Source organism: Tetrahymena thermophila (assembly GCF_000189635.1).
Source record: "Tetrahymena thermophila SB210 genomic scaffold scf_8254571, whole genome shotgun sequence".
In the NCBI taxonomy this organism is placed as follows: domain Eukaryota; phylum Ciliophora; class Oligohymenophorea; order Hymenostomatida; family Tetrahymenidae; genus Tetrahymena; species Tetrahymena thermophila.
Window position 1 is genome coordinate 151,222 of NW_002476342.1, and position 19,201 is coordinate 170,422.

The following is a 19,201-nucleotide window of genomic DNA, read 5'->3' on the forward strand; positions in this document are numbered from 1 at the left end:
AACCTGAACTGATTTTTTTAATCTATTTATTTAGATTTGCTTCTTATTCTTAGATTAGTAATTGCAAGATTATCAAAAAATATAATCGACATAAAGCATTTAATATAGATCTAAGATAGGAAGATCATACATTATATTATAGACAAATATTGTAGAAAAAATATAAAGAATATTGATTGATTGATACTATTAAGATTTTTCATTCAAAAACTATTTGCAAACACCTTTAAGATTATCAAAATATTAATGGCTCTAGAAATACTATTAGTAAATTACTAAAAGGAATTGTATGTATAAAAACAAATAAATATGGAAGAGCATCACTAACCCATTAACTGAAAAATATAAATTTAATACAAATATTAAAATTTTGTATAAGATCAGGATTATTAATTACTTTTATTTTGCAAAATATTACAAAATGCAAAACTTGCAAAATGCAAAATTTGCAAAACATTATAAATTCATTTTTAAATATATTTTTATTCACAAGAGAGTATAAATAAACCCTGCTTAGTTTATACCTAAACTTTTGAGAAAGCGCATTAGTCATTTTGATTGTTTTGTTGTGATTTATAAATATAGATATTTGATAAAAGGAAACCATGAAAAATATGTAAATATAAATAAATTTTTGCATTCAAATGATCTATTTATTATTTAATTATTATAAAAATAAATAAGTTCCCATATAATATATGAAATTAACTGAGAAACAAACAAACAAACAAACAAACATAATTTAATAAATGATAATTTTCTTAATATAATTGCAAAATCAACAATCTCGTTTTGAAAATATTTTAGCATTATTATCGAATTAATTTTTATTTTCTTTTTATGAAAAGAAAATGCAAAACATAAAGAAACAAATAGAGTTATCTATTGAAAATATGCATGAAAAAATTTTTCGTAAATATTCAATAATGATCAATAAATCAAAATTTTTTTATTATAAAACTGAATTTTTAATAAAGCCATGTTAAGATATTCCTAAATTATAGGATATATTAAACTTCTTTTTACTGTTTTAGGTATACGTTAATTCATTTCAGTAGCTGCAAGTTAACTAAAAACTTGGCTAGACATAATAAAAAATCACTTTCTTTAAATCATTTTCTAACTTTCTTTATATGATTTTCTAACTTTCTTTCACAAATGAATACATGACATAAGACAAAGGACATGAGATAAAAATTTTTGCAAAAAATAATGTTGGTGTTGATAAGTAATATTTAAACAAATAATCAATATATTGAAAAAGTATGATCAATAAAATATTTTTCATTCAAACAACAAAAAATAAATAGAGAATTTATAAATAAAAACTAATATCTTTTAAAATAGATTATCATATTATGTATTGATAATATTTATTTTTTATTTTAAAAAATGGAAGAATTCAAGCAAAATATTATTTGCTTTAGCTTATTCAAAAACTCAAAAAAAAAAATGTTTTATACAAACTATCATGCTATAGATGAATTTCAATAAGAATGTATCTATCTACCTTTCTTTCTTTAATACATGCATGTTCGATTATATAAGAGCAAAGTTAAGCTAGATATATATTGCTCTTTAAAAGAAAAAAATTAAATAATAATGAATGAATAGACTAATAATTAATTAATTTTTGTTTATTTGCATTGAAGACAAATTTTCATAAGAATTAATCAATATCCTTGTTATCAGATATTGAAGACAAAATTAGATAAGAATTAATTAGCTTTATGATTAAGTGAAGCAATTAGTAAATGGATAGCAGCAAGTCGTAGTGATTTTTCAATGATGGAGATTGTTATTTTTAGCTCTGTGAAAAAAATAATTTTAAAAGGAGTTGTAATGAATGAAACTTTAACAATATAATATCTATTTAAGTTAATATTTTATTTGATAATTACATAAATAAACAAATAAATAATATTAAACATATTACATTAATACAAAAAATGAGGTTTGTTGATCGATCTAAACAAGCTTTAAAAAAAACAAAATTTTCATACTATTTAAACCAATCAACGAATATATTATAATAAAATAAATATAAGTACTCAGTAAATTATAATATTATTTTAAGCAAATTTTAGGAATTAAAAATATATATGAAATAGCTAACATATTTAAATTTTACAGAACATAATGCCATTTATTTTTTTATTTTTTGAAAAAAAATCTGTTAATAAATGGCAATATAAAAATAATCAATAATTGATACAAGTATAATTATTTTAACTCAATGAAAGAAGTAAAAAATGTTAAATTTTATTATCGAATACATACATATACAACTAACTAACTGACTTTTTCTAAATAATTGTTTTAATATTTATTAATTATTATTGCATAATTAATATTTCTGAAAAACATAAAATTATTTAAGCAAGATTGTAATAAAATAGAGAAATAAAATATTTTTATGTTCTTAAATATCATCTAATAAATATAGTACCCTCAAAAAAAGTGAGGATAATAGGACTTACATGAAATAAGATGCAGTTAACATACAAAACATAATATAAATTATATTCATCATTTTTTTTTATTTATCTTCTATATTACTATCTTTATGAAGCAAAAACAAAAAACAGATAATAAAATGCTCAAAAATTGATTAGTGATTTTAAATGATACATTTATTATCCGAAAATAACTAAAATATTTTAAATTTATTTTGTAAAAATATAAGCATCATTTTAAATAAATTTGTTTCACATTTTATTATTTTTTATTTTCTATTGTATATTTATAGATGAATGTATGTATGTATGTATGTATGTATGTATGTATGTATGTATGTATGTATGTATGTATGTATGCATGCATCAACTTTGTTTATTTGATAAAATAAAAAGAGGAAATGTTATCATTCTAAACAATATTAGAAATATGACTAAATTTGTGTGCTGAGCTTGCAAAAAAAATAAATGTTCAATACATCTAATTCAAATATCTTCTATAAAATATAAATTTTTGTTTATATTATTGTTTGAATATATATTTTTTTATTTAAATTAATATTTTAAAAATATTTTATTGATTTCCAAAATTTTTAAATAAATTCTAAGTTTTTCTCTCCTTCAAGAAAACTTATTTTTTTGTTTAAGAATTTATTTGTTCTTGAAATTATACAGGGAAAAGCATTTTTTTACATATTATATTTAAGATTCAATAAATAAATAAATATGTATGTTTGATTTAGTTAAATATTGCTTAAAAAAACTTTTTATTATTAACTTTATTATTTTTGCTTGCATTAGATTAAGATATTTGCAATAATAAATTAATAAAAAACCAGAGTTAAATTTAATGAAAATAATTTTATAATGATTATTTTTGAAAATATAGATTTTATGAAAACTATTTTCATGTATAGACTTTTATTTTTCTATTGAGATTAAATTTATCTTCTTTGAATATAACATTCTTTTACATACAATTGATATAAATAATTAAAAATTTAGTTTTAAATTTCTTTTATGAAACTTACGTATTACTATCTATTGTTTAAAATATTTTTTTTTTATAGGCAAAGAAAAATTATTCTTAACATATTCAACATTTTCATTTAAAATTACATAAATGAATATATTTAAAAAAGTGAAATGATACAAAATAAAATATTAAAAATTTTATTTAATATTTAACATAGAAATAAATTGCATAGAAAGAATTTATAAATTAATTAATTAATTTTTAAGTAAACCCTAAATCTTATCAATTTTAAAATTATTTTTTTATATTCATAGTAAAACAAACTTCTAAAATGAAAATAAAAGATGTATGTAATAGCTTGAGAAAGAGTTATTGATAATTACTATTATGAAATAATTTGTCTACAATATATTTAATAAGATTTGTTAATTAATATAAATTTAATTTATATTTTTTGTGAAATATAAAAAAAGAAGGTTGGTTAATAATTAATTATCAAATAAATTAGAAATTCTGTCTCCGAAAGACATTAATTATCATTTTTTTTTATTGCCTCACATTTCTTATTTTATGGCAATCTTTCTGAGACTGACTCTACTTTTTTCTTCATATAAAAAGTAAAAACGACAATTAATTATGCAAATTAACTTTGAGATATACAGGTAGTAGTGGCATTATGGAAAGTATTTTTATATTCAACAACCTAAAATAAGTATTAGAAGATAAAAAATCAAAAACATTTCATTTTAAAATAAATGTAATATTTTTTGCAATAAAGCTTTGTAAAAGTAAAAATTTTTAAATTAAACTTGTCTCCTCTATATTTAATCAGATTTCTTATAAAATTTTTGAAATTAGATTTAATAAGAAAAATAAATAAATAAATAAATAAATAAATAATTAATTAATTAATTAAATTCAAAAAATTGTCTCCAAAAAACATCATCAATCAAACGAAATTTTTAATTGAATCCTCTGCTTTATTTTTAAAATAAAAAATGAATGAAAAGAAAGAGGGTTTTTATATAATTTTTTAAGATTTCAAGAAATAAACCTATTTATTTATTTTTTTCCTAATTAAATCAGTCTCCTTAATATTTAATCAAATTAAATCGAAAATGCTTTGTCTGTTTGTTTATTTATTTATTTGTTTGTTTGTTTTTTTGTTTGTTTGCTTGTTTGTCTATTTGCTTTTTTGTTTTTTATCTGTCATTTCTGAAGAAATTATTTTTTAAAAACAAGGAAAATTAAAATTTTAAAATAATTTAATAAAATCAATATGAATTTTAGTTAGTCTATCTAACTTGAATAATTTAAGAAAATTACAAGCTCTTAAAAAATATTTATTAAAAACACAATTATTAATTAGGTAAAATTAACTAACTTATTTAAAACTTGACTCTGATGACTCAGCAATATTTAATCAAATAAATTTTAATACTAATTAATTACTTTTTTATTAATTTCAAACAAGAGATAATCAATCCATAATTAATTATTGAAATTAATTAATTAAAATCTTGTCTCCAAAATAAATAAATAAATATCGAATATTTGTCTCCAAAAGATTTAATCAGATAAATAAGAAAAATTTATGCTTAATTAAAAATTTTACCAAACAGTACCGTACGTACGTATATTAGTATATGAAAAGTTTCTTTTATTTAAATAAATGAGCAAAATGTTTAGCTATTCAAGCATGCATTTGTTAATGAAAATAATGGAAAATATTTTGTGTAAATTTGGTTGCTATATTAATATTTTATTTTAAGCTCCTGCGGTTTTTTTAATGTTATAATTAATAAATGGAACTAAACCAATTTTGAATGTTTTAAGATATTTTCTTTGATTTATCTATCTATATATTTATATTTTTTACTTGAATCATTTATTTTAATTAAAAAACCTTATTTTACCGCTTTAATATAAATCTGAAGATTTTAGGTACAAGATAATATTAAATAATTAATTAAAAAATCTTAAATTGATAAATTTGTAAAAACACAAACAAAAATGAGAAAATTAATAACAATCACTCTTGTTTTGGCTTTAGCCAGTTACTCATACGCATAACTCCAATGTCCTGCTAACTCCTCTTGGGTTTCTGGTTCAAGTGCTTGTGTATGCAATCCCGGATATTATGGTACTAGCGCTTCAGCTTGTGTATAATGCCCAAGTAACTCTTGGTCATCTTAAGATTCAAACACAGGATCAAGCATTAAAGCTTCAGCTTGTAATAAATGTGCTGCTGGATACTATCTTACTACAGCTGCTGTTACAACTGCTGGTTCTGAAGCTCCTGCTGGTTGCACAGTTTGTCCTACTAACTCCACTCCTACTACTATGTCTACTTCCACTTAAACTCCTTAAAGTTGTGATAAATGCTTACCTGGCTTTTTCTTTGTAACTGCTGCTTCTGCTACTCCCGCTGCTGCTTCATGTACCACATGTGGTTCTCCTGGTGCCGTAACTTCAACTTATCCTACATCAGGTGCTGCATAAAATCTTGGTAATTGTGATACCTGTTCATCAGGTTATTGGCTTGCAACTCCTGCTGTTACTGGTGCTACTCCAGCAGCTGCCATTTGCACATAATGTTCAGGTGGTGTGACTGTCTCAACTCCAGCTACTACTCCTGCTCAAACAGTTGCTGCTTGCGATACCTGTCCTGCTGGCAAATATGTTGCAACTGTTGCTGGCGCTGCTGCCGTTGTTTGTAATCCATGCCCTGCAAATTCTTATTCTAATGCTTCAAAAAATGCAGGATTTTGTACTTGTTATGACACTAATGCTCCTGCATTATCTGCCTAAGTTTCTAGCTGCGCTTGCAAAACTGGTTATTTGGGTACAGTTGCTGCTGCTCCTCTAGCTGCTAGTGGATGTGTTTTATGCAATGACCCTAGTGCTAGTCCTTCATTAGTAAGCGGTGCTTGCGTATGTAAAGCTAATACCTATGGTACCCCAACTAGTAACGCCGCTTCTGCTCCTAGTACTTCTACTTGTACTAATTGCCCAAGCAATACAACTTCCCCTGCTGGTACCACAGCATAAACTGGTTGTACAACAACTCCTGCTAGCAGTAGTAATTCAAAAATCTTATTGCCATTAGTAACCTTGCTTTTCTCTTTGGTTCTCTTGCTTTGAGCAAAATTTAATTGAATTTAAAAATAAAGTTTCTTAAAATTTAATTTTATTTTGAAAATTTTTTTGTCTGTTGGTATATATAATACATACATACATATTTGTTATATACACTAATGATTTGAAAAAATTTATATCTAAATCAATCAAATCAAATCCACCGCAATATTTCATATTTATTTTTACTTAATTTATTTACTACTTATTATCTCAAAAAAAAAGATTTTATTATTTAATAAACTAATCTAATTTTTTTGGTATTTTTAAAAATTAGAGAAATTAATTAGATATTTTCGCAAAATACCAATATGATTGATAGCATAAATAATTAGAGTTAGTAATATTAAATTTCCTTTAACTAGAAAGAAGATATTACGAATAGAAATTCAAAGAGAACATAATAGCTATTTTTAAATACAAACACTTTTACAAATTCTTAAAAGAGAGTTTGTTTTTATACTCTTGATATAATATTAATCGTATGTATTTATTTCATTTGTAAACTTAATTAGTCAAATTTATTTCTATTTAAGAAAATAACCAAAAATAAAATGAACGGAATAACGAATATCCAAGCTATTAGAAATGAAATGACTAAGTAATTACTGTATTACTTGTAATCATTTTTATAGCATTCATAAGATAAATTTGCTAAGATGTATTTCTTACTTCCAAATTATATACACGAAGACAGAAAAATCAGTTATAAAAGCAAATCTTGCTAAAAATATAATATCAAAAATATTATGATCGAAGTGTATATTTTATGATAAGGAAATTTCCTTAATTTTTATACTTTTTTTCCTATTAATAAGGAAACTAAGAAAGGCAAAAAGTGGATCACAGGGATTACCAAACAAAAGAAAAGTTTTAAGTAGATTGATTATTGGAAAGCTTTAGTTTAAATTTAATAAAAAGCACTCTATAGAACTCACCTAAGTATCTAAAGTCCCTCCCAGCAAACTTGGTAATCCAGTTATTGCTAATTTAAATTAAATTAGATTTAAAACTAAATTTTTTGAATTCTTAAATTACTTTTAGATAAGCTTAAATCAAGTTTTCCTTGTGAACTAATAATAAAAATGTAGTTCATAAATAATTTGATGTAAACTCCTGTTTTATTTTGTCTTAGGCTTAATACTTAATTTTCATATAATGTTTTTTTAATTTTAAGTTTGAAGAAAATTGCTTTCTTTTTCTGTGCTTTTTGATTTGTAGAAGTATTTTGTAAAAATAGCTGAACTCTTTCTTCTCATCAGTGCATTTTGTTCCAATTTTATAACTGCAATCGATAAGGACAATAGAGCCCAGAGATTTATGTAGACCAGCTTTAATACTTACTATTTTGATTGAGAAAATAAAGCACACTCATATTAATTGAAACTTTGCGTGTATCTATCTATCTTTCTCCCCACTAATTAGCATAAATCTTATATTTAATTGAAAATATACATACATAAATAAATAAATAAAAAATGCATAAATTTTACATCACATTCTTAGCATAATTCCCCATTAGATTATTTCTTGCATAGTTTATTTACATAAGAACCTCCTATACAATTGCTTATAGAATAAGAGCATTGCAATACTTTGTCATCCAGCATATTTGATCTCCAATAACCACCCTTCCATGCATTTTATTTTTTCTCCTTAATTACAAATTGCTCCATTCGGACAATCTAAGCAGATTTGTGGGTCGATTGAGTAAGCTCCCTATACACAGTCAATACACTCTTAATAATTATTATACTTGCTGATGAGTTCACCTGCTGAACAATTTCTAAAATGTATTAAGACTTCAAAAGTCTCTCCTTAAATGAATTAATTTGTGTTGGGATCTACTTATTTAGTATAATTTGAAAAAAACTCTACGTATGCAAATGAGCCAGGAATTCCTATAATTTAAACTTGATCAAAAGTTATCAAACTCAATCAACTATGGATTTTGATTCAATTAATACTTTGATGATTATTATCCTCTAATATAATAACTGCTTGAGTTTATTGTTTGTTTTATTGCTAATTTAAATTTAAACATAATAAAGGATCTTCGCCATATTATGGTAGAACTACTTCATTTTAGCTATTCAAAATCTGAAATTAAATTGTTGAAAGATTCTACCCACTTTTAAAATTATCAATAAAAATTTAGCTATTTATTAATCTTGCATTAGCTGTTTTAGTTAAAAATTCATTTCGATTTACAAAATGAGTTTGCTTGCTTGGATAAGATTAAATATTTAATCCATCCATATTTCTGTGATTTTTTATTATCAAAAACAGTTTCTTTATCAATAAATAAATAAATAAATAAATAAATGGAAATAAACACTATGAATAGATTGCACCTCAAAAAGATTTTTGATTTTCTATGAATTAACACATATTAATAAATATTTTCTTGTTAGCATCATTCATTCAGAATTTACATGCAAAGCTCCACCATAAATACATACATAAATAGTTAGATAGATAGATAGATAGATAGATAGATAGATAACCATTTTTGGATTTGTTTTGTAAAAATGTTGAATTGTTTATGATAATTTAATAATTCTAAAAATAAAAAATAAATAAATTAATCAAATACATTAACTGAAAGGGTTAAATAATTTAATTACATTTGCCATATATAGCTCTTTGATTATAAATTGAAGTATTATTTTGAAAAAAAAAGTAGTCGTGTATATAGCTTATTTAGCTTATACTCAAACTAACTAGTAGCACTAACTAGTTAATCACTCCCCCTTGAATTAATTCCCTATGTAAATATCAACCCAAAAAGTTTAATTTATGTCCCAACTTACTGACTGACAGACCTTATCGTATCATTTTCTATTATATATATTTACTCAATCAAATTTAATCACTTTTTCAACTTTTATTTCTACTTAGTTTAAAAAAGCTAAAAAATTACTTATTTAAATACAAACAAATATATTCAATTAAATGCTGTTTTTTTATTTGTTTGTTTGTTTGTTTGTTTGTTTTTAAAAGAGTAAATTGATTTTATATAAAATTAAGATAAATAAATATATGAAAAATTTTGAAATAATATCTTAAAAAAATATCTAAATCAAAATTGAATGGATAAATATGTGTGTTTGATTTACTTATCACTAAATTCTTTTTATTTCTTTGAATTGTATGGAGAAATATGTAACACTAAACTAATAAAAAGCCTTACTTAAAATGATTGATATTTATTTGATCAATTTTATTGATTATTTCTATAAATAAATTTAGATTTTAAGAAAATAATTTTCATGTAATTTTAAAATGATAAGACCTAAAGATGTATTTATTAGCTTTAGAAAAGGTTATTTATTGATAATTGCTATTATGTGGCTAGTTTGTCTCAGATATATTTAATTAAGCTCGTTTGTGTTCATACATCTAAGAAAAAATTTTAGCAATCTAATTTAATTACTTATTTTTTCAACTTTTACTTCTACTTAGCTTATATAAGCTAAAAAATTAGTTATTTAAATGCAAATACATTCAATTAAATGTTTTTATTTTTTAAAAGAGTAAATTGATTTTATATAAACTTAAGATAAATAAATAAATATATGAAAAATAAATATTGAAATTAGCTCTTAAAAAAATAACTAAATCAATATTTAATGAATATATATGTGTATTATATTTACTTATCACTAACTTTTTTTTATTTATTTGCGTTATATGGAGAAACATGTAAAACTAAACTAATAAAAAGCCCTACTTAAAATGATTGATAATTATTTTATAAAACCAATTGATTATTTCTACAAAATAAATTTAGATTTTAAGAAAGTAATTTTCATGTTGTTTTAAAATTATTAGGCTTAAAGATGTATAAACTTTAGAAAATTTTATCCATAATTGCTATTATGTGGCTAATTTGCCTCAGATGCATTGAGTCAAGATTATTTTCTTACATCTTAGAAAAAAGTTTAATTAATAAATCTGATTAAATATAATAATTAGATAAAAGTAAATTAATTTCTGATTAAATTATGTTTTTAATAAAAGAAATTAATTATCATTAATTTTCTATTGAACATATTTCTTAATTTCAATGGAGTCTTTGTTTGACTGACTGACTGACTTACTGACTTTACTTTTTTTCTTTAAATCAAATTAAAAAATGTTGTGCATAATACATATTAATTCTAAGATTTGTATGTAGAAGTGAAATTATGCAAAATATTTTTATTTTGACAACTAGCAAAAACTATTCGAAGAACAAAATTGCAAAAAACAAACTTCATTTAAAAATTGTATTTTTTTTCAAAAATTAAATTAGTTATTTTGTTAAGAAAACTACAAATCAAACTTAGGAAAAATATTAATTAAATAAATAAGTGATTATTCATTTGATAATAGATATCTTATTAAAAACTTATCTCCCAATGACTCTGCTATATTGAATAATATTTATATATTTATCAATTATAGGACACCTCGATTATCACTTTACTTCTCAATATGTAGCTAATGATATTTATGTAAGTGATAACTTGATTGTTATTTCATAAAAATAATTAGCTGAATAATGAATAAATACTATTAGTTATTATTGATTGTTACAAACAATAGTCTTATTTAAGTAGCCATTACTTAATTGATTATTATTTTTGTATTGTCGACAGAAGTAATTTGTCATTACTGATTTTTTGCTATTTTAATTAAAGGTTATTTATTTCTTGTTAGATGATTTTTTTGATGAAAATATTGTATATATATATTCTATCATAAAGAAAAAAACAAAAACTGAAAACAAACGATCATTAATCAATATTATCATCATCTTAAAACTGTAGGATAATATTTATACTTGCAAATAAATAAATAAATCTACATACCTCTTTTCTACTTTTCAACATTGAATATTCTACTAGCCGCTTCTTTTTAATTAAAAAATCCAAAAAGTATCTACTTTCCTAAAATTCTTATTTGATGAAAACTACCAAAAAAAAAAAAACACATATGTTGGAGAATATAAATAAATAAATGTATATTGTTAAGAAATGGTAAATTTTATTTTGACAAACTCCATACCCAACCCAACCCAAAAAGTTTAATTTATGTACCAACTAACTGAAAGACCTTATCGTATCATTTTCTATTATATATATTAACCCAATCAAATTTAATTACTTTATCAGCTTTTGTTTCTACTTAGCTTATATAAGCTAAAAAATTAGTTATTTAAATACAAACAAATATATTCAATTAAATGCTGTTTTTTTGTTTGTTTTTTAAAAGAATAAATTGATTTTATATAAAATTAAAATAAATAATATTTGCAAAATTATGAAATTAGCTCTTAAAAAAATATTTAAATCAAAATTTAATGGATATATATGTGTGTTTGATTTACTTATCACTAACTTCTTTTTATTTCTTTGTATTGATTGTATGGAAAGATATGTAACACTAAACTATAATAAATAGCCCTACTTAAAATGATTGCTATTTAATTGATAAATCCTATTGATTATTTCTGCAAAATATTTTTAGATTTTAAGAAAATAATTTTCATATAGTTTTAATTTGATAAGGCTTAAATATGTATTAGCTTTAGAAAAGTTATAGATAATTGATATAATGTGCCTAATTTGTCTCAGATTCATTCAATTAAGTTTGTTTGTTTTGATACATCTAAGAAAAAAATTTAACAATCTAATTTAATTACTTACTTTTTCAACTTTTACTTCTACTTAGCTTATTTAAGCTAAATAATTATCTCTTTAAAAACTATTTCATTCAATTGAATGCTGTTTGTTTGTTTGTTTTTTAAAAAAGTAAATTGATTTTATATAAAATTAAGATAAATAAATATGAAAAATAAATATTGAAATTATCTCTTAAAAAAATATCTAAATCAATATTTAATGAATATATATATATGTGTCTTTAATTTACTTATCACTAACTTCTTTTTATTTATTTGCGTTATATGGAGAAACATGTAAAACTAAACTTATAAAAAGCCCTACTTAAAATGATTGATAATTATTTTATAAAATCAATTGATTATTTATACAAAATAAATTTAGATTTTAAAAAAGTAATTTTCATGTTATTTTAAAATTATTAGGCTTAAAGATGTATAAACTTTAGAAAATTTTATCCATGATTGCTATTATGTGGCTAATTTGCCTCAGATTCATTGAGTCAAGCTCGATTTCTTACATCTAAGAAAAAATTTTAATTAACAAATCTGATTAAATATAATAATTGGATAAAAGTAAATTAATTTCTAATTAAATTATGTTTTTAATAAAAGAAATTAATTATCATTAATTTTCTATTGGAACATATTTCTTAATTTCAATGGAGTCTTTCTGTGACTAATTGACTTTACTTTTTTTCTTCAAATCAAATTAAAAAATGATGTGCATAATACATATTAATTCTAAGATTTGTATGTAGAAGTGGAATTATGCAAAATATTATTACTTTGACAACTAGCAAAAACTATTCGAATAACAAAATTGCAAAAAACAAACTTCATTTAAAAATTGTATTTTTCTTTAAAAATTAAATTAGTTATTTTGTTAAGTAAACGACAAATCAAACTTTAGAAAATTATTAATTAAATAAATAAGTGATTGTTCATATGACAATAGATATCTTATTAAAAACTTATCTCCCGATGACTCTGCTAAATTAAATAATATTTATATATATATATATATATCCAGCATAGGATGGATACCTCCATTATCACTTTGCTTCTCAATATGTAGCTAATGATATTTGGCTATATTAATTTTATTATTATTATTTTCTTTGCATTATTTGAAGAAATATGCATCTATTATATAAATTAATAAAAAGTCATTCCTATCAATTCTATTGATTATTTATCAAAAAAAACGATAAGACTTAAAGATGTTTTGTTTTAGCTTTAGAAAAGGTCAATAATAATTGCTACCATATGGCTAATTAATTTCTAAATTTGTTTTTTTACATTTGAGAAAAAAATAAAGATTGGAGACAAAATTAGTGATAAGTAAAAAACAAATTAACAATTCTGCTTTTAGTAGAAAGAAATTGTAATTTATTTTCAACTGGATATTATTTCTTAATTTCATGGCAGTTTTCTTAAACGAACTGACATTTTTTCTTCAAATATAATTAAAAAATACTATGGATGATAATACAAATTAATCTTTAGGTTTATATGTAGAAGTGAAATTATGCAAAATATTTTAATTTTAGCAACTAAAAAAAAGTATTCGATGATAAAAAACTTCTTTTAAAAATTATAATTTTATATTCAAAATTATATGTTTATGAAACGAACAGCCTTATTTAAGACTTCATTTCTTATTTGATTATTTATTATTTTTGTTAAGCAAAGTATAATTTATATGTTATTATATTTTTGTATCCTTTAATTTGAAATATTTAATAAGAAGTAAGCTTATTTTTAATATTCCAAACATTAAAAGCTTAAAAACTATTTGTAAATGAATGTAAAATTTGTAGCCTTGCTAGATGCACTCAAGGTCAGCCACATCCTCTAATTTTTTACCTAACCATACCTCTTTTTAATTTTAAGTGGCTTCTTTAATAGATAGTTGGTATCCGTTTCGTCATTTCCAAATACAAATTTGTAATTTCGATGGTTGGCTGGCTTACCAATCTGTTGTCGATGTGCGGAAGGATTTCTTGATTTAATTTCTAGTTCGAACTATTTATTTATTTTTTTGTAAGCTCTTTAAACTTTTCCTTTTAATTATTCTATCTATATTTTTCGCTTGAATCATTTATTTTAATTAAAAAAACTTTGTAAAAGCTGCAATATAAATCTGAAGTTTTTAGGTAAAAGATTAATAATAAATAAATAAAAAATTAAACAATTTTTAAGTTATAAATTTGTAAAAGCATAAATAAATATGAGAAAATTGATAATAATCGTTCTTGTTTTGGTTTCATACGTATAAAGTCAAATATGCCCTTCTTACGCCTCTTGGGTTGCTGGTTCTACTAATGCTTGTTAATGCAATAACGGATATTATGGTACTAGCCCTTCAACTTGTAAGGCTTGTCCAGATAACTCTTGGTCAACTTAAGGTTCTACAAATACAGGTCCAAGCATTACAGTTTCAGCTTGTAATCAATGTGCTCCTGGATATTTTGTTAGTACAGTTGCTGTTACTACTCCTGGTTCTGAAGCTGCTGCTAAATGTACAACTTGTGGTACTACTCACTCCACTCCTAATACAATGGCTACTACTCAATAAACTATTTCAGATTGTAATACATGTATGGATGGTTATTACTTAACAGTTGTTGCTGTTACTGGTGGTTCTGCTGCTGCTGCTACATGTCAAGCATGTGCTTCTTAAGGTGCTATCACTAGACTTCGTGCTACAGATACTCCATAAACAGCCAATGATTGTAATCTCTGTTTACCAGGTTATTGGGTTTCAAGTGCTTTTGCTCAAGGAGGACCTGCTATACGTTGCACAGCTTGCCCACCTGGTTTGACTAACTCAGCTTCAGCTACTGGAGCTACTGGTCTTCAAACTATTGCTAGTTGCGATACCTGTCCTATAGGTTTTTATGTTACAGCTATTGCTTAATCTGGTGGTCCCGTTTCATGTGCTCCATGTCCTCCAAATTCTTCTTCTCCTCCTTCAAAGAATTTAGGATTTTGTACTTGCTTTGATACTAATGCACCTGCATTATCTTCCTCAGTTACTAGCTGCGCTTGCAAAACTAATTATTTTGGATCTGTTGCAACTGCTCCTCTAGCTGCTAGTGGATGTGTTTTATGCAATGACCCTAATGCTAATTATTCATTAATAAACGGTAAATGCGCATGCAGAGCTAATACCTATGGTACCCCAACTAGCAACGCCACTACTCCTCCTACTTCTTCTACTTGCTATAATTGCCCAACCGATGCAACTTCTCCTGCTGGTACCACAGAAAAAGCTGGATGTAATAATTCAAAAATCTTATTGCCTTTAGTAACCTTGCTTTTCTCTTTAATCCTCTTGCTTTGAGCAAAATTTAATTGAATTTAAAAATAAAATTTCTTAAAATTTAATTTTTAAAGTTTTTTTATCTGTTGGTATATATAATACATACATACATGTTATATGCACTAATGATTTGAAAAAATTTATATCTAAATCAATTAAATCTACCAAATATTTCATATTTTTACTTTACTTACTATTTTTACGCTCAAAAAAAAAATATACTGCAATTATTAAAGTATTATTAATTTTTTAGAGCAACACAAATTATTATTTCAAATAATAGCCCAGAAATACACAATTTTATTTCCATACCCAAAATGTTTATTTTATGTCCTAACTTACCCTGTATATCATTTTGCATTAAATATATTTATTTACTCAATCAAATTTAATTACTTTTTCAACTTTTTACTTCTACTTAGCTAATTTACTTATATAAGCTTAAAAATTAGTTTTAAATACAAATATTTTCAATTAAATTCCATGTTTTTAAAATAGAAAATTGCTTTTATATAAAATTAAGATAAATAAAAAATATGAAAAATTTTGAAATAACTTCTTAAAGAAATATCTAAAATAAAATCCAAGCTTTAACGAATATGTTAATATGTGTGTTTGATTTACTTTTCAATAAATTCTTATTGTTAATTTTTCTTCTTAGCATTATATGAAGAAATATGAAGCGCTAAACTAATAAAAAGCCGTACTTAAAATTATTGATATTTATTTTATCAATTCTATTGATTATTTCTACAAAATAAATTTAGATTTTAAGAAAATAATTTTCATAATAAGGCTCAAAGATGTATTTGCTTTAGAAAAGGTTATTGATAATTGCTATTATGTGGTTAATTTGTCTCTGATACATTTAATCAAGCTAATTTTCATACATCTGAGAAAAAATTTTAATTAAAAAATCTGATTAAATATAAAAATTAGATAAAAGTAAATTAATTTCTGATTAAATTATGTTTTTAATAAAGGAAATTATCATTAATTTTCTATTGGAGCATATTTCTTAATTTCAATGGAGTCTTTCTTTGACTGACTTACTGACTTTACTTTTTTTCTTCAAATCAAATTTAAAAATGTTGTGCATAATACATATTAATTCTAAGATTTGAATGTAGAAGTGGAATTATGCAAAATGTTTTTACTTTGACAACTAGCAAAAACTATTCGAAGATCAAAATTGCAAAAAACAAACTTCATTTTAAAATTATATTTTTTTTCAAAAATTAAATTAGTTATTTTGTTAAGAAAACAATCTTTAGAAAAATATTAATCAAATAAATAAGCGATTATTCATTTGATAATAGATATCTTATTAAAAACTTATCTCCCGATGACTCTGCTCTTTTAAATAATATTTATATATACATTCAGCATAGGATACCTCCATTATCACTTTGCTTCTCATTATGTAGCTAATAATATTTATTTAAGGGATAACTTGATTGAAAGTAATTTCATAAAAATAACTAACTGAATAATGAATAAATATTATGTGGTAAAAAAAAGTTGAGCCACTATACCAGCTAAAACATAAGTGAATATGCATTTAGGTTATATAGGATATAATATTAGACAGCTAATTTAATAAATGTGATAAATTAATGAATGAAAAATCTGTTAAATGGGGGATATAATTACTTTTATAAAAATGAGTAAACACAATTTTTTTATATATTGGATAGAATAATAATTTCATTTAAGAGGAAGGATATCGATTAGACTCAATCAATTTATGAAAATTCTATTCAGCACTTTAAATGCTGTTTTGAATAATTTTTCTAAGATCCTTTTATGATAAAAATGTAATTTGAACAAAGTCTTTAAATTTTTCAATATCCTTTTTTTATTTATTTATATTTTTTTAAATTTTTTAAAAAATATTTATTATTCTACTCAATATTTATTTCCTATTAAAGAAATAATTAATTGAGTATAGAATACCTCTATATATGAAGTTGAATAGGACAAGTTTTTAAATCTTTAAGACCAATTTTCTAAAAGTAATAAATTAAATAGGATTAAAATAGCAAAAATAAGTGTTTATAAATAAAAAACTAAATGTATTTGTGATAAAATATAATTTAGATGGAAATTGAAAAACAACAACTAACTGACCCTATTATGTCATTATATATTATATATTTACTCAATCAAATTTAATTAATTTTTTAACTTTTTACTTCTACTTAGCTTATTTACTTACATAATCTAAAAAATTAGTTAATTAAATATGAATATCCTCAATTAAATACTATTTTTTTAAAATAAATAGTAAACTGCTATTATATAAAATTAAGAAAATTTATGAACAATATTGAAATTACCTCTTAAAAAAATATCTAAATCAAGATTTAATAAGTATGTGTGTTTGATTTACTTTTTACTAACTTCTTTTTATTAATTTTATTATTATTATTATTTTCTTTGCATAATATGGAGAAATATGTAAGTAACTCTAAACTTATAAAAAGCCCTACTTAAAATTATTGACATTTATTTTATCAAATCAATTTATAACTTCTACAGAATAAATTTAGATTTTAAGAAAGTAATTTTCATGTAGTTTTAAAATGATAAGGCTTAAAGATGTATTAGCTTTAGAAAATGTTATTCATAATTGCTATTATGTTACTTATTTGTCTTAGTCAGATGCATTTAATTAAGTTCGTTTGTTTTCATACATCAGATAAAAAATTTTAATTAAAAATCTGATTAAATATAAAAAAATAGCTAAAGTAAATTGGGTTCATAATTTTTTTTCCTAAAATTAGTTATTTAGTTAAGAAAATGACAAATAAATCTTTAGAAAAATATTAATTAAATAAGTGATTATTCATTTAATAATAAATATCTTATTAAAAACTTATCCCTTGATGATTCTCCAATATTAATAATATTTATATTTATATATATATATATCAAGCAAGGAGACCTCAATTATCACTTTGCTTCTCATTATATAGCTAATGATATTTAAGTGATAACCTTATTGTAGTTTGATAAAAATAATTAACTGAATAATGAATAATATTAATTATTATCTACTGTTTTAATGATATTTTAACTAATGGTTATTCTTTGTTATTTTATTTTTTTGAAGAAAATATTCATATATATTTTCAAATAAAAAGCAAAAATAAAAATCGAAAACAAAAGATCATTAATCATTATTATCATCATCTTCAGACTCTAATTCTCTAAAATTTTTATTTAACTATGCCATTTATATCATCTTCTACTCACACCAATATTTTACTAGCCTAATATTTATTTTATTGTTTATATTTGTTTAAACCGTTTTATAGGTAAATTTTAATCCTTAAATTATTAATTTTGTTCTTTTTTTTATTTCTATTAGTATAATTATATATTACTTTTTAATTTCTATAAAATAAAATTTAAATTTAAATTATTTATTTTAAATTAAAAATTAAACAAATAAACATATTAATATAAAATAACATAAAATTTAAAAATTAATTGATTAATTTATTTTTTATATTACTAGAATTTTTTCAAATATGACTAACTGGCCATCTCTAATCCCTACTATATTTAAGTATTTGTTTTAAATACAAATAGAAAGATTAAATAATGAATGTTAAATTATTTTTTATTTA

General features: G+C 22.2%; 3 protein-coding genes across 3 annotated transcripts; 2 read left to right on the forward strand and 1 right to left on the reverse strand. All coding sequences in view use genetic code 6, as the record gives it.

The window, feature by feature from the left end:
- Nucleotides 1-5,445: 5,445 nt before the first annotated feature.
- TTHERM_00798040 (immobilization antigen) lies at nt 5,446-6,576 on the forward strand (the record flags this gene model as incomplete). Its single annotated transcript, XM_001020388.1, has 1 exon — nt 5,446-6,576. The coding sequence occupies one exon, from the start codon at nt 5,446-5,448 to the stop codon at nt 6,574-6,576; it is 1,131 nt and encodes a 376-aa protein (XP_001020388.1).
- A 1,145-nt stretch (nt 6,577-7,721) lies between these two features.
- On the reverse strand, nt 7,722-8,246 carry TTHERM_00798050 (hypothetical protein; the record flags this gene model as incomplete). Its single annotated transcript, XM_001020389.2, has 2 exons — nt 7,722-7,913; nt 8,064-8,246. The coding sequence occupies 2 exons, from the start codon at nt 8,244-8,246 to the stop codon at nt 7,722-7,724; spliced, it is 375 nt and encodes a 124-aa protein (XP_001020389.2).
- A 6,225-nt stretch (nt 8,247-14,471) lies between these two features.
- TTHERM_00798060 (immobilization antigen) lies at nt 14,472-15,587 on the forward strand (the record flags this gene model as incomplete). Its single annotated transcript, XM_001020390.1, has 1 exon — nt 14,472-15,587. The coding sequence occupies one exon, from the start codon at nt 14,472-14,474 to the stop codon at nt 15,585-15,587; it is 1,116 nt and encodes a 371-aa protein (XP_001020390.1).
- Between the last annotated feature and the right edge of the window lie 3,614 nt (nt 15,588-19,201).